The sequence below is a fragment of the Saimiri boliviensis genome, chromosome 20 (assembly GCF_048565385.1).
Source record: "Saimiri boliviensis isolate mSaiBol1 chromosome 20, mSaiBol1.pri, whole genome shotgun sequence".
Lineage (NCBI taxonomy): Eukaryota > Metazoa > Chordata > Mammalia > Primates > Cebidae > Saimiri > Saimiri boliviensis.
This window is the reverse complement of record NC_133468.1, coordinates 14,809,904-14,824,473: the sequence shown is the minus strand read 5'-3', so window position 1 is coordinate 14,824,473 and position 14,570 is coordinate 14,809,904. Positions and strand designations below refer to the sequence as shown.

Below are 14,570 nucleotides of genomic sequence, written 5' to 3'. Positions count from 1 at the left end.
ATGCTACTTTTTCCCTTAACAGTATAGCCTGGCCATCTCTCTGCATCCGTGTAAAGAGATCTTCCTCTTTTTTACATGGCTATGTAATATTCCGTTGTGTAGATGGATTATAGTTCATTCAGTCCGTTCCCTGTTGGCTGGACCTTTGGGTTGTTTAAAATCCTTCACTATTACAAAGAAGGTCAGAATGAAGACTCTTGTTTGTGGGTCATTCTGTACTTGTGTAGGTTTCTGCAGGTGTACTGTGGGATAGATAGCTACAAGGAGAATTATTTGGTCAAAGGGTAAAATGCATTTATATTTTTGCTAGTTATGACTAAATTCCCTCCATAGGGTTTCTGCCATTTTACATTCCCACAAGCAAGGTGAGAGAGGACCTATTTCCCTATAATCTCACCAATGGTACCTGTTGTCAATTTTTTTAACTTTTGCAAATTTAACGGAGAGAAATGATATGCCGTTTTCTACCTCACTTGGAATTAATTACTTGTTCATTTCCTGAGTCCATTGGGAGAGTGTTGGCTCCCAGAAGGTGGAACCATGTGGGGACCATCATTACCTAACACAGAACCTAGTGTTTAATGTAACTAACACAGAATGGGCATTCAATAATGAAAAAATCAAATAACCCAACTTAAAAATGGACAAAGGACTTGAATCGACATTTCTCCAAAATTAATATACAAATGGCCAAGACGCATGTGAAAAGATGTTCAGCATCACTAATTATCAGAGAAATGCAAATCAAACCCACAGTGAGATACTGCCTCACACCCATGTGGATGATGGCAACAAACCACACAAAATAACTAGTGTTGGTGAAGATGGAGAGAGATTGGAACTCGTGTGAATTGTTGGTGGGATTATAAGCACTTCCTTTAACAAGTGTTAAGGAAAACAGTATAGTAGTTCCACAAAATATTAAAAATGACTACCATGTGACCCAGCAATCACACCTCTGGGTATATATTCAAGCAGATTTTGTTGTTTTGTTTTGTTTTTTATGTTTTTTTGAGATGGAGTTTTGCTCTTGTGCCCAGGCCGGAGTGCAATGGCGCGATCTCAGCTCACCACAACCTCCGCCTCCTGGGTTCAAGTGATTGTTCTGCCTCAGCCTCCTGAGTAGCTGGGATTCCAGGCATGTGCCACCACTCCCAGCTAATTTTGTATTTTTAGTAGAAATGGGGTTTCTCCATGTTGGTCAGGCTGGGCTCGAACTCCTGACCTCAGGTGATCCTCCTGCTTTGGCCTCCCAAAGTGCTGGGATTACAAGTGTAAGCCACTGTGCCAGGCCTGAAAGCAGGTTCTTAAAGAATTAGTTGTACACCCATGTTCACGGCAGCGCTACTCACAATAGTGAAGAGGTAGAATAACGCAAATGTCCACCAACAGATGAATGGATAAGCAAAATGTAGCATACCCACGGTATGCTACACTGGTATATTATTCAGCCTTAAAAAGAAAGGGGCATCTCTTAGCCCAGGAGTTCGAGATTACAGTGAGCTATGATCATACCACTGCACTTCAGCCTGGGCAACAAAGAGAGACCCTATCTCCAAAAAAACAACAACTTTTAAGGAATAAAATTCCAATACATGCTGCAACACAGACGGACCTTGAGGACATTCTTAAGTTCAATAAGCCAGTCACAAAAAGACAAATACTGTATGATTCAACTTATATGAGGTATCCAAAGTCATCAAATTCGTAGAAACAGAAAATACAGTGGCGGTTACCAGGGTTGCAGAGAAGGGGATAAAGGAAGTTGTTGCTTAATAAGTGTAGGATTTTAGATTTGCAAGATGAGAATGTTCAGTAGGTCTCTTTTACAACAATATGTGTAATGCTTAACAGAACTGTGCACTTAAAAGCAGCAAAGACGGTAAAGTAAAGGATTTTTTATCATAGTTTTTTAAATTAAAAAAACATAGAATCTTGGCCGGGCATGGTGGTTCACACCTGTAATCCCAGCAGTTTGGGAGGCTGAGGCAGGCAGATCACCTGAGGTCAGGAGTTCGAGACCTCGATAAAGACTTGGCAAATAATTAAACCAATGAATGAATGAATGAACAAGTAAGTTATTGGAAATGTCAACAGCTAGGCCTCTCTTCCTGCCAGGATGCCTCCCTCACATCTAGAGTGGTATTTTTTCCATACCATCCCTGGGGGCCAAATCCCCCTGACACCTGATCCCCCCTGCTTATACTCTCCTTGTTTCCATCCCCAACAGGGAAGTGCCCAGATCAGCCTGGCGGAGGTCTGCTGGTCTGGGGAGAGGTCGACTCGCTGGTACAACCTCCTCAGCTACAAATACTTGAAGAAACAGAGCAGGGAGCCCAAGCCAGTGGGAGCCACGGCCCCCACCCCAGGGCCTGCAAGCACGGTGAGCTGGGACCAGGGACACCACCCTCCCACAGGCAGCACCTGGATGTCGGAAGGGAAAGCCTCTCCCAGAACTGGAGGTGGTTAGGCATCACGAGAGGAGAAAAATGGAGTGGAGGAAGTAGGAGAAGAGAACAGAGAAGGAGAGATCTCCACTAAGGGGCAGGCAGCTCCCCTTCTGGAACTTGCTTCCACAGCTGTGCTTCCTCCTCTGTCCTGTGCTCTACCTAATACCACTTGGCTGATGAAAACCTTAATTCATGATTTTTTACAAACCAGATGGATAAGGAGGGAGAAAACTGGAAGGTAAAAGATTAACCTTTCTGGAACGTCTACTTTGTTCAAGGCCCAGAGTGGAGGCTTTTGTAAGAGGCAGCAGGAAATTATGGGAAGACAATCAGAGGGCTAGGTCAGTCATATCCCTTCTCTGAGCCTCCATCTTTTAATGTCTGATAAGAGCCTTAAAAGGTTGTTATGAGGATGGGCCTTTAAAAATATATATAAATATATATATATTTTAAAAAAGAAAGTTTTTAAGATGCTCTGAAGAAATATATGTAAAGAACACTTGGTAACGGTTCCATTATGACTTTATTATTTGAAAATCTTGGCCGGGAGTGATGGCTCATGCCTGTAATCCCAGCACTTTAGGAGGCTGAGGCAGGCAGATCACCTGAGATCAGGAGTTCGAGACCAGCCTGGCCAACATGGTGAAACCCTGTGTCTACTAAAATTGCAAAAATTAGCCGAGCGTGGTGGCAGTTGTCTGTAATCCTAGTTACTAGGGAGGCTGAGGCAGGAGAATTGCTTGAACCTGGGAGGCAGAGGTTGCAGTGAGCCAAGATGGCACCATTGCACTCCAGCCTGGGCAACAGAGGGAGACTCCACCTGAAAAAAGAAAAAGAAAAAAAAAAGAAGAAGAAAATCTTGTTTGCCTATTTTCAGTAAAAAAAAAATATATATATATATGTATTGTTTTCATTTTAGTGCAGTATGCTTTAATGTATTAAAATATCCTTAAACTGTCTCCCTGATTTGGAAAGCCTACTGGCCAGGACTCAGATGAGCAGCGAAGTTAGCCTTACATATAGGGTATTGGACTCCTACGGGATCTTGACCACACCAAAAAGTTAAATAGAGAGTGTTTTGGATTCAAGTTTTCTTGTAACTCTCTGCAGCGATCTTTCCCTCTCTGTAGAGATGATCCCGTCTGTCAGCTCTTGGTTAGTTTAGACAGCCACTGCCTAGAATTTTAATGGAGGGGATGGGTTCGGACATACAGGTAAAGATAAGGGTAGCAAATAGATAAATTAAGTCTGTTTTCTTTTTCCCTTTGTCCTCCTCCTCTCCTTTCCCTCCCCACTCCCACCTTCTTTTTCATCGTCATCATCGTCGTCATTTTCTGTACTTCCTTTTGCATCAGGCACTATTCTGTTTATTATGTGCAGTTTACCAAGGCTCAGAGAGACTAACCAAATCACATCTCATCAGCAAAGCGAGGTCTCAAACCCAGGTCTCTCACTCGGGAGACAGTGAGCCAGCAAAGGTCATGAGAACAAACTCCTTTCCTTTCTAGAACATGATCTTGAGTCAGAAACATCAACCCTAGACACACTCGTTCTCTCCTTCCCATTTCTCAAGCAAGTCATAATAATTCCCACCAATCAGGATGGTTGTAAAGATGAAATAAGGAGCTACATGTAACCCATCGTTCACAGTGCCTCGTGTATACCAGGCCTTGTTGATTTTAGTTCCCTTTTACCTTCCTTACAAGCAAATGTTAGGAATTTTTCAGGCTCTGGCCCAAGCTACCAAGGGTAACTACAAATTAGCCACATGCTCAGAAAACTACAGGATCCACTTTTTGCTTTAGTATTAGCTGCCGTTTACTGGGTGCCCATTATGTGCCAGGTACTCTTCTATGTTCCTTAGAGTCTCAATTAATTTTCATAACAACCCTTTTTAGTAGTTATTAGAGGAAACAGTCTCAGAGAGGTTAAATAATTTCATCAAGTCACAGGGGCTTTTCACTGCAGATACCATGCAGTATAGATGTTCCTCTTTCAGGAAGCCCTCCCTGAAGGCAGCTTCCCAAGCTTTATCACTGCTCCACTGTTCTCAAACAGCCAATACTTATCTCTCCTATTACCTCTCTTCTCTATTGTATCCTTATTGTGTTACATTATTGATGGGTCACACATTGGTCTGATGATGCTATGATCTCCTTATAGTCAGGGTCCTTAATTCTCTCTTACTTCACTGCTAAACTTGGCTGTCTTCCACCACAGTGCTAAGTAGGTTCATACATACAGGAGCTATTCTCTGGAGAACTGCTAGCTGGGGGAACTAAGGACCATTTTTCTAGTTTATCAGTGACCTTGGGCAAGATGCTTGACCACTCTGGTCTTTGGTTTCATCATCAGTTCACTGGGAGGGTCACAGCTCTGAGATGCTCTGATTCCTGGCAGGAGGGGTGGCACCCATATTGCACCCAGTGACCCAGCAGCCTTTGTCTCTGTAGGACGCTGTGTCTGCTCTGTTGGAACAGACAGCGGTGGAGCTGGAGAAGAGGCAGGAGGGCAGGAGCAGCACACAGACACTGGAAGACAGCTGGTAAGTGAGCATGCCCTTGGGCCCCAGAAGCTGCCCTGCCCTGGACCTAGGTCAGTAACGAGGTCTTCAAACGCCAGTGCAGGTGAGAGAAGGGTTCCACTGGGAAGACTGAGAACCTCTCTCCTCATGGGTTCTCTACAGGCAAAAAGGCCATGTAACCTAGTATGATGGCTCCCAGAATTCTGTCCGAATTCACCGTTTTGTGTCCCATGAATCACCCATGATAGTTCACACCTAGTATTATTCTTTATCTTGATATAGTGACATTTATTTTGCTAAAAAAAATTTAAAGAAACTTTGTTACTCTAAATGGAAAATTTGTGTAGTTTGCTATAAATTAAAGAGTCCTTGGGAATTGCATTTGACTTCCAGGAATAGTGAGCAGAAATATTAGACAGAAATAAAATAGGAGCTTACTTCTTCTTCACTTAAGGAGAAGAATGTAATCCCAGCTATTCAGGAGGCTGAGGCAGGAGAATTGCTTGAAACTGTAATGAAATCTCATCTCAAAAAAATTTTTTTAAAGGCCGGGGGTGGCGGGCGCCTGTAGTCCCAGCTACTCAGGAGGCTGAGGTGGGAGGATGGCTTGAGCCCAGGAGCTCTGGGCTGTAGTGCGCTATGCCAACTCGGTGTTCACACTAAGTTCGGCATCAGTATGGTGACCTACCAGGAGTAGGGGACCACCAGGTTGCCTGAGGAGGGGTGAACCAGCCCAGGTTGGAAATGGAGCATGTCAAAACTCCCGTGGTGATCAGAAGTGGGATCACGCCTGTGAATAGCCACTGCACTCCAGCCTGGGCAACATAGCGAGACCCCATCTCTTAAAAAAAATTTTTTTTTTTAAAGAATGGAAGAGGTCAGGAGTGGTGGTTCACACCTATAATCCCAGCACTTTGGAAGGCCAAGGTAGACAGATCAACTGAGGTCAGGAATTCAAGACTAGCCTGGCCAACATGGCGAAACCCTATCTCTACTAAAAATACAAAACTTAGCCAGGCATGGTGGCAGGCACCTGTAACCCCAGCTACTCAGGAGGCTGAGGCAGGGAGAATTGCTTGAACCCAGGAGGGGGAGGTTGCCGTGAACCAAGATCCCACCACTGCATTCCAGCCTGGGTGACAGAGCAAGATACTGTCTAAAAAAAAAAACAATGGGAGGAAGCAATCCAAGGCGCTCCACTTCTGTCAGACCCACGGTGTTACTGGGAATCCAGGCTCCCTTCCTTTGTCTGCTTTGTTGTCTTTACTATGTGGCCTCCATCACTGAGGCTGCTTTATAGCCCGAGATGGCTGCTGGATCACCAGCCATCACGCAGGTAGCCATCAGGAAAGAGGAAAGACAAAACCAAGAAGCATTCCTGAAGGTCCCACACAGCAACTTCTGCTTGCTTCTCATTGGCCAGGCTTAGCCACGTAGCCTGCCTAACTGCAAGGGAGACTGGAGAATGAGGTTTGTTATTTGGGTAAAAAAATTAAATTTTTGTTACTAAGGGAAAAAGCGGATACTGGGTAGGCCAAGAGCCAAGTCTGCTTCGAAAGGTAACTGTGGACAACACAATGTAATGAAAATAAAGCAATATTATTAAAGTCTAGTTAGATATATTGCTTGCTAAGCCTGACTGAGCCTTCTCTTCTGTTATTAAAAAGGAAGGTTAGCATGTGTTTCAGCAATGTCGAAGACATGCTACTGCCAAAGAGAGACGTTCTCCTTGATGTAATCAAAATGTCTGAACAAGAATTGAAAAGGGGACAGCTTTCTCACTTTGTGATCAGTGCTATTTAATTCCTTGTGTTATGAGAAAGGTCTCGTCACACGCTGTAAGAAACAATGATGTAGACTAGGGTTTGAATCCTGGATTCTTCACGTTTTGTGTAACCTTAGGCAAAATATGTTGTAAACTTTTTATTGCAGGGTAAAATACAGAAAATTCACCTAAGCATAGAGCTCAGTGAATTTTCAGAAAGCAAAACTCCTCCGTAACTAGCACCAAATCAAGACGCAGGATGTGACCAGCACTACAGAAGCCTGCAGCTTGCGTCAGTGCTCTGCAAGTCGCTCTAACCTTGTCTGAGCCTCATCTGAAAACTGGGGAAATAATACTAATAACGTTACTGGAAGAAACTCAAGGGAAAGGCACTAATGAAGATCAACTACAAAGCGCAGAGTAGGCCCTCAATACATAGTTAAAATTATTGTTAGGAAAAAGAGAAGGAACATTGCTCACTGCTGGCTGGAAATAGGGTTAATCCCACGTAGGAAATGGCCACAGCCTGTAAGTCTTGCCATTTGGAAGGAAATATAAGTTGGTCTTAAGTGCATGTGCTTTAAATTCAGACAGATATGGAGCTAGAGTCTAGCTCAGCCAAAATCCTTTTGGGATCCTATGTCTGATTGGTAAGACCTTACTGAGCATTAGCAAGTTTTAAAAGCTCCCTGGGTGATTCTACCGTGCAGCCTGGGCTGAATATCACAGCTGTGAACTTCCGTTTCCTCATCTATGAAATAGAGATTTAGAAAACAGCCACTATGTCATGGGGTATATTGCAAAATTTGGTGTAATTATTCATGTTAAGCACTTGACACAGACCCTGACCTAGAGGAAGCATTCAATAACTCTTCTGTATTATTATTCTCTTAGATCCCCAGATTACATATTTAGTCTCAGAGGGTGCCCCCCCTTAATATCTGCTGACTCCAGGGGTCAGCAGATGATTTCTGCACAGGGCCAGATGGTAAATATTGTTTGCCTTGTGGGCCATGGGAATTCTGTTGCAGCCCCTCACTTCTGCTACTGCAGAGGGAAAGCAGCCATAGGCAGTGTGTAAACCAGCCTCAGTGTCTCGGTTCCACTGAAGCGTCATTTATGAACACTGAAGTTTGCACCTTTTCACCAAGTATTCCCCTTTTGATTTTTTTTCCAGCCATTTTAAAATATAAAAACCATTCATGGCTTAGACTGTCCAAAAACAAAGCAGCAGGCAGGATTTGGCCCATGGGCTATAGTTTGCTGATCATTGTTTTACTCCTCTCTCTTACTATTTTTTCGTGTGATAAAGCCGATGGCAAGGTTCCTGGAATTTTTATATGTTCCTTTGTTAGTTTAGGGTTCTCTCTAAATTGTCTCCGTCACTCTCTCCCCCTCCTTTTCTTCCTCTCTCTCTCTCTCTTTCTCTATCTCTCCCTGTCTCTCCCCACCGACCCCTGGCCATCTCCCTCTCTCTTTCCTTTCCTCTCTCTTTCTCTCCCTCTCTCGCCTTCTCCCTGGCACACTGCTGTGCCACACTCTACTACAGATCACACAGGCAAAGGTCTGATGCCAGAAATAGGCCCAGGACCTATCTCCCAAGACCCTGGCACAAGATCAGTGGTTTCCACCAAATTCCAAGCTTGTGCTGAGACTTTTCAAGCCGTCTCCTAGCAACCGCCTTCTGTTCCTTCTCCCTTTGTGGCCCCCTGTCTCCCCACCCCCTGCCATTCAAACTTCACCCAGACGCTGCCCTACAAAGAGGGCTGGGGATCCTGGAACTGCTGTAGTAGGGTAAACCATCTGCAGCCCCCTCCCCCAAAACTGGAAGGTTCTATTGGTCCTGGGAGGTTAACTGGCCTTGCTGTTCCTGGCAGCTCTGGAGTCGTGAGTTCTGGTCTCCAAAAGAGTGTTGGTGTGTTTTTGTTTCAGTTTATAGTCCTTCCTCGGTACCCAAAACCTAGCGTGCCACTGGAACTCCCTCGTTTTATTTATTTTTTTATATGTCTTTAAGTCATATAATCAGAACACTGGATTTTTCCTTTTTTTTAAGATTCACAAGCAAAATAAAACTAAGAATGTTAGAAAATACAGGAGAATCTAACACCAAACAATGCTATGGGGAAAAATCTTCGTATTTGCCCTCCTTGGGGACTTGTTTTTGTCTAGGGCAGATGCTGGGAAGTGCCATTGTTGGATCCCAGGGTGTGTGTTTTTTATATTTTAGTAGACATCATAGAGTAGTTCTCAAATAAGATTTTATTAATAAATGCTCCCATCAGCAATAATTAAGAGTACCCTAACCTACACCCTCTGTGACACTCACTCTAATCAAACTGCTATAACTTAATTAAGCATATGTACATTTTTTATTTTAACAGACAAGGCTAAATTGCCTTCAGAATGTAAATGGGCTGCTCTCCTTCACGCTTCCCACAGGGATACGCTTGCTTCTGCACCTTCACCGACACTTGATATTACCAGATTTCTTTTGTTTTGTTTTGCCACTCCAGTGGGTGAAAAGATATTGTTGATTTTAATTATTTTTCTCTTTACAATTAAGTTGGATTTTTTTTGGTTTTTCTCATCTTGGAATATTTAGATCAGATTCACAGTTAAATAGAAGAGACTCCCATAATGGATGAGCACTCAGTGGGTCCAAACAAACCTGTTTTGCAAACCTGGCTCTATCACGTAGCCTGCCGCACAGGACAAGGCCTGTCAGGCCTCTGCCCCTCACTTTTTAAATCTGTGAAGTGGAGATAATCTCTTTCAGCACTGTGGTGAGGCCTAGGACCTGGAGTGGAGCTTACTGAGCCCTCAATTAATACTGGTCAATGTGGCTTCTGCAGAGGCCTTCGTGGAGGGGCTCGCCATGTGTTTTCATGTTTAACAGCTTTTTTTTTTTTTTTTTTTTTTGAGATGGAGTTTCACTCTTGTTGCCTAGGCTGGAGTACAATTGCAATGGCATGACCTCAGCTCACCACAACCTCCACCTCCTGGGCTTAGGCTTTTCTTCTGCCTCAGCCTCCCAAGTAGGTGGGATTACAGGCATGCACCACCACACCCAGCTAATTTTGTAGTTTTAGTAGAGACAGGGTTTCTCCATGTTAGTCAGGCTGGTCCCAAATTCCCGAGCTCAGGTGATTCGCCTGCCTCAGCCTCCCAAAGTGCTGGGATTACAGGCGTGAGCCACTGCGCCAGGCCAATAGCTTTATTTTATTTTATCTTATTTTATTTTTTAAAGATGGGGTTTCACCATGATGGCCAGGCTGGTCTTGAACTCCTGACCTCAGGTGATCCACCCACCTTAGCCTCCTAAAGTGCTAGGATTATAGACCGCGCCTGGCCGACAGCTCTTTTATTTGTGGATAGAGAGGCCTCTGGGGCCAAAGAGGAGAGCCAAGGCCCCTCCACAGCAGCAGTCCTCAGCTAAGTACAGAAGACGTTTTAATTGCAGAGTTGTGAGTAGAGATCCAAAAATGTATTCTCCCCATTGGGAAAATCCTCAGGGAGATTTTGTGTTTCCCCACACTCTTGCCGAGCCAGCTAGCTGGATGTCAAATTCTCTGCTTTTGGCTGGGATTCTTTTGGCTCAGTATGATAACACTGCCTCATGCTGATCAGAAGCCTGGCAGTTCTGTATGTCTTTCAGAAGTCAAGATGGGAATAGAGATAAATTACTATTTAACAAATGCAGTCTATTTGTCACACTGAATCCTTCCAACCTTGGAGTCCAAAGGAAATGGAGGGTTTTAAGGACTATCACCAAAAGTCTCTTCAGCAAATGGTGTTGGAACAAGTAGATATTCATTTGGGAAAAAAATACACTTGGACACTTACATCACATATAAAAATTAATCTGTGGCCGGGTGCAGTGGCTAAAGCCTGTAATCCCAGCACTTTGGGAGGCTGAGGTAGGTAGATCATGAGGTCAGACAATCAAGACCATCCTGGCCAACATGGTGAAACCCCATCTCTACTAAAAATAGAAAAATTAGCTAGGCGTGGCAGCATGTGCCTGTAATCCCAGCTACTCAGGAGGCTGAGGCAGGAGAATCACTTAAACCCAGGAGGCAGAGGTTGCAGTGAGCTGAGATCACAACACTGCACTCCAGCCTGGTGACAGAGGGAAACTCCATCTCCAGGAAAAAAAAAAAAAACTGAAATGAGTTATAGAGCTACACATAAAAACTGAAATTACAGAAGATCTGAAAGTATAAAAAAGAATCTCTTTGCAACTTTGGTGTAGGCAAAGATTTCTTAGGACATAGAAAGCATAAACTGTAAAAGAAAAAAAAAACTCAATAAATTGGGCTTTACCTTAATCAAAAGCTTATGATCTTTGGAAGACACCGCTTAGAAAAGGAAAAGGCAAGGCGCAGACTTAGAGAAAATCGTGCAGTACACATGCCTGCCAAAGGATTCATAGCTCAAATAAATTACGATCTCTTACAACTCAATAATAAGACAACCTGATTTTTAAGGGGCTGGAGATTCTAACAGAAACTTCACCAAAGAAGATGGTCATAAATGCATGAAGAGTTTTTCAACAAGAAAATGCAAATTAGGCCATGCTCAGTGGTTCACACCTATAATCCTCACACTTTGGGAAGCTGAGGCAGGAGGATTTCTTGAGGCCAGGAGTTCAAGATCAGCCTGGGCAACAAAATAAAACCCCATCTCTGCAAAGGCTCTAAAAAATTAGCCAGGCATGGTGGTATGTGCCTCTAGTACTAGATACTTGGGAGGCTGAGGCGGGAGGATCAATCACCTGAGCCCAACAGTTCGAGGCGACAGTGAGGTATGATCACGCCATGGCACTCCAGCCTCAGCCTGGGCGACACAGCAAGACCCTGTCTCTAAAAACAAAGAAAGAAAAAGGAAGAAGAAAATGCAGATTAAGCCAGGGGCAGTGGCTCAAGCCTGTAATCCCAGCAGTTTGGGAGGCTGAGGCGGGTGGATCACTAGGTCAAGAGATCGAGACCATCCTGGTCAACATGGTGAAACCCCGTCTCTACTAAAAATATAAAACATTAGCTGGGCATGGTGGCGCGTGCCTGTAATGCCAGCTACTCAGGAGGTTGAGGCAGGAGAATTGCCTGAACCCAGGAGGCGGAGGTTGCAGTGAGCCGAGATCGTGCCATTGCACTCCAGCCGGGGTAACAAGAGTGAAACTCCATCTCAAAAAAAAAAAAGAAAACGCAAATTAAAACCCAATAAGATGCAAATACACACCCAGTAGAGAAACCATTCGTCTGTATCTTTTTTTTTTTTTTTTTTTTTTTTTTGGAGACAGAGTCTTACTCTGTCACCTAGGCTGTAGTGTGGTAGTATGATCGTGGCTCACTGCAACCTCTGACTCCTGGATTTAAGCAATTCTCTGGCCTCAGCCTCCCTAGTAGCTGGGATTGCAGGTACCCGACACCACACCCAGCTAATTTTTGTATATTTAGTAGGGACAGGGTTTCACCATGTTGGCCCGGCTGGTCTTGAACTCCTAACCTCAAGTGATCCACCTGCCTCGGCCTCCCAGAGTGCTGGGATTACAGGTGTGAGCCACCGCACCCAGCCTGTCTGTGTCTTAAAAGGGTAAATTTATACTTACTCTATGACCCAGTAATTCTGTTATCTGTTAGGGGCTGATTTGTGTCCCCCACAAAATTCATACATTGATGCCCTAACCCCCAGTACCTCAGAATGTGACTGTATTTGGAGATAAGGCTTTTAAAGAGGTAGTTAAGTTAGCATGAGGCCATTAAAGTTGGGATGGGGCCTCATGCGAGGATATGTGGACACACAGAGAGACCCAGGGATGCGCAATGCACAGAGGAAACACAGTGTGGGCACACAGTGAGAAGGCAAGGAGAGAGGCCCGAGGTGAAACCAAACCTGCTGACTCCTTGAGCATGGATTTCCAGTCTCCAGAACTGCCAGAGGCAATTTCCTTTGTTTAAGCCACCTAGTATATAGTGTTTTATTTCGGCAACCCTACCAACATCCAACAGAAATTAAAATCTTTATCCGTACATAGACTTGTACATGAATGTACAAGACGCTTTATTCATATTCGCTCTGAAATGTAAATAATCCAAATGTTGATCAACTAAACTCTCCTTCTCTCCCTCTTCCTCCTCCTCCTCTGTCTCCTCCTCTTTCTCAACTATTGCCTCATTCCGAGGTTTGGAAGCCCTACCCTGGGTGCATTGAAAAGCAGGTGAATAGATTAATATATCCATCCAATGGAATGTTAATGATAAAAAGGAATGAACTGTCTGGGCGCAGTGGCTCATGCCTATAATCCCAACGCTTTGGCAGGGCCAAGGCGTGTGGATCGCTCGAACCCAGGAGTTCGAGACCAGCCTGGGCAACATGGTGAAACCCTGTCTCTACAAAAAATAGAAAAATTAGTCAGGTGTGGTGGCACACACCTGTAATCCCAACAACTCAGGAGGCTGAGGCAGGAGGATCACTTGAGCCCACTGGTGGATGCTGCAGTGAGCCAAGATGATCCCACTGCACTCCAGCTTGCGTGACAAAGTGAGACTCTGATTCAAAGGAAAAAAAAAAGGAATGAACCGCTGATGCATAGAGCATTGCAGATGAACTTCAGAAATGCTATGCAGACACAGAGAAGTCGAAGATGAAACAGCATATATTGTCTGATTCCATTTGCATGAAACTCTAGAAAAATCAAATCTAATCTATAATGACAGCTTATTGGTGGCTGCCTGGAGGGAGATTAAACTGGGAAAGGTAGGGAATTCTGGGGGGAATGGAACATTCTACATCTCAAGTGCAGTAGTGATTACACAGGTGAATACATTGGCCAAAACTCAACAAACTATTCACTGAAAATGCATTTTGTTGGAAACAAATTATGCCTCACTTAAAAAAAAAAAAAATTTTTTTTTTCAGACAGAGTTTCACTCTTGTTGCCCAGGCCGAGTGCAGTGGCATGATCTTGGCTCACTGCAACCTCTACCTCCCAGGTTCAAGCAATTCTGCCTCAGCCTCCGAAGTAGCTGGGATTCCAGGTGCACACCACCACGCCCGGCTAATTTTTGTATTTTTAATAGAGATGGGATTTCACCATGTTGGCCAGGCAGGTTTTGAACTCCTGACCTCAGGTGATCCGCCTGCCTTGGCCTCCCAAAGTTCTGGGGTTACAGGCATGAGCCACTGCTCCCAGCCCCACCAAAAGTTTCTAATGTGTCCTCAATCATCAGAAGGATTGGAAGCCCTGCCCTGGATGTATTTAAAGGCAGGTGAACAGAGGCAGAACAGCTTCTGGGTGGGTAACCAAAGTGCTTTGTCATCACAGGAGGTACGAGGAAACCAGCGAGAATGAGGCAGTGGCTGAGGAAGAGGAGGTGGAGGAGGAGGCAGGAGAAGAGGACATTTTCACCGAGAAAGCCTCACCTGATATGGATGGGTACCCAGCATTAAAGGTAGGAAGATCTGGGGGCGTGGAAGGGCTGTCGTGGGAACAGAGCCTTCAGTCCTTGTGCTGAAGCAGTCAGAAAAGGCTCAGAACTAAATCTTGGCCTCCAGCATCAGGGCATAAGCCCTTACAATGGAGTGACCTTTGGATCATTCTGGTGAGAGTAAACCAGGAAAGGCCAACTCACCCATCTCTTTTCTCCTGCCCTCTTCACTTTCCCTGCCTTCTCTGGACAGACCTCAAGCCTTGCAGTCAGATGAGTTTGGGTTCAGATTCTGGCTCTGCTGCTTCCTGGCTGTGTAGTCTTAGGCAGATGACTTCATCCCTCTTAAGCCTCCATTTTCTCATGTCTAAAATGGGCACAGTAATACCAACCTTGCAGATAGG

The 14,570-nt window shown here is 44.5% G+C and overlaps 1 protein-coding gene across 8 annotated transcripts in view; it reads left to right on the top strand.

Annotated features, from left to right (window-relative positions):
- Positions 1 to 14,570, top strand: part of WWC1 (WW and C2 domain containing 1) — a 187,031-nt gene that overhangs the window by 152,276 nt on the left and 20,185 nt on the right. For all 8 annotated transcript variants that reach the window (XM_074390375.1, XM_074390374.1, XM_010346667.3 and 5 more), the window contains 3 exons: positions 2,231 to 2,383; positions 4,904 to 4,995; positions 14,064 to 14,190. In XM_074390375.1, the coding sequence (XP_074246476.1) occupies positions 2,231 to 2,383; positions 4,904 to 4,995; positions 14,064 to 14,190 (372 nt within the window). The remainder of the gene's footprint in view (positions 1 to 2,230; positions 2,384 to 4,903; positions 4,996 to 14,063; positions 14,191 to 14,570) is intronic.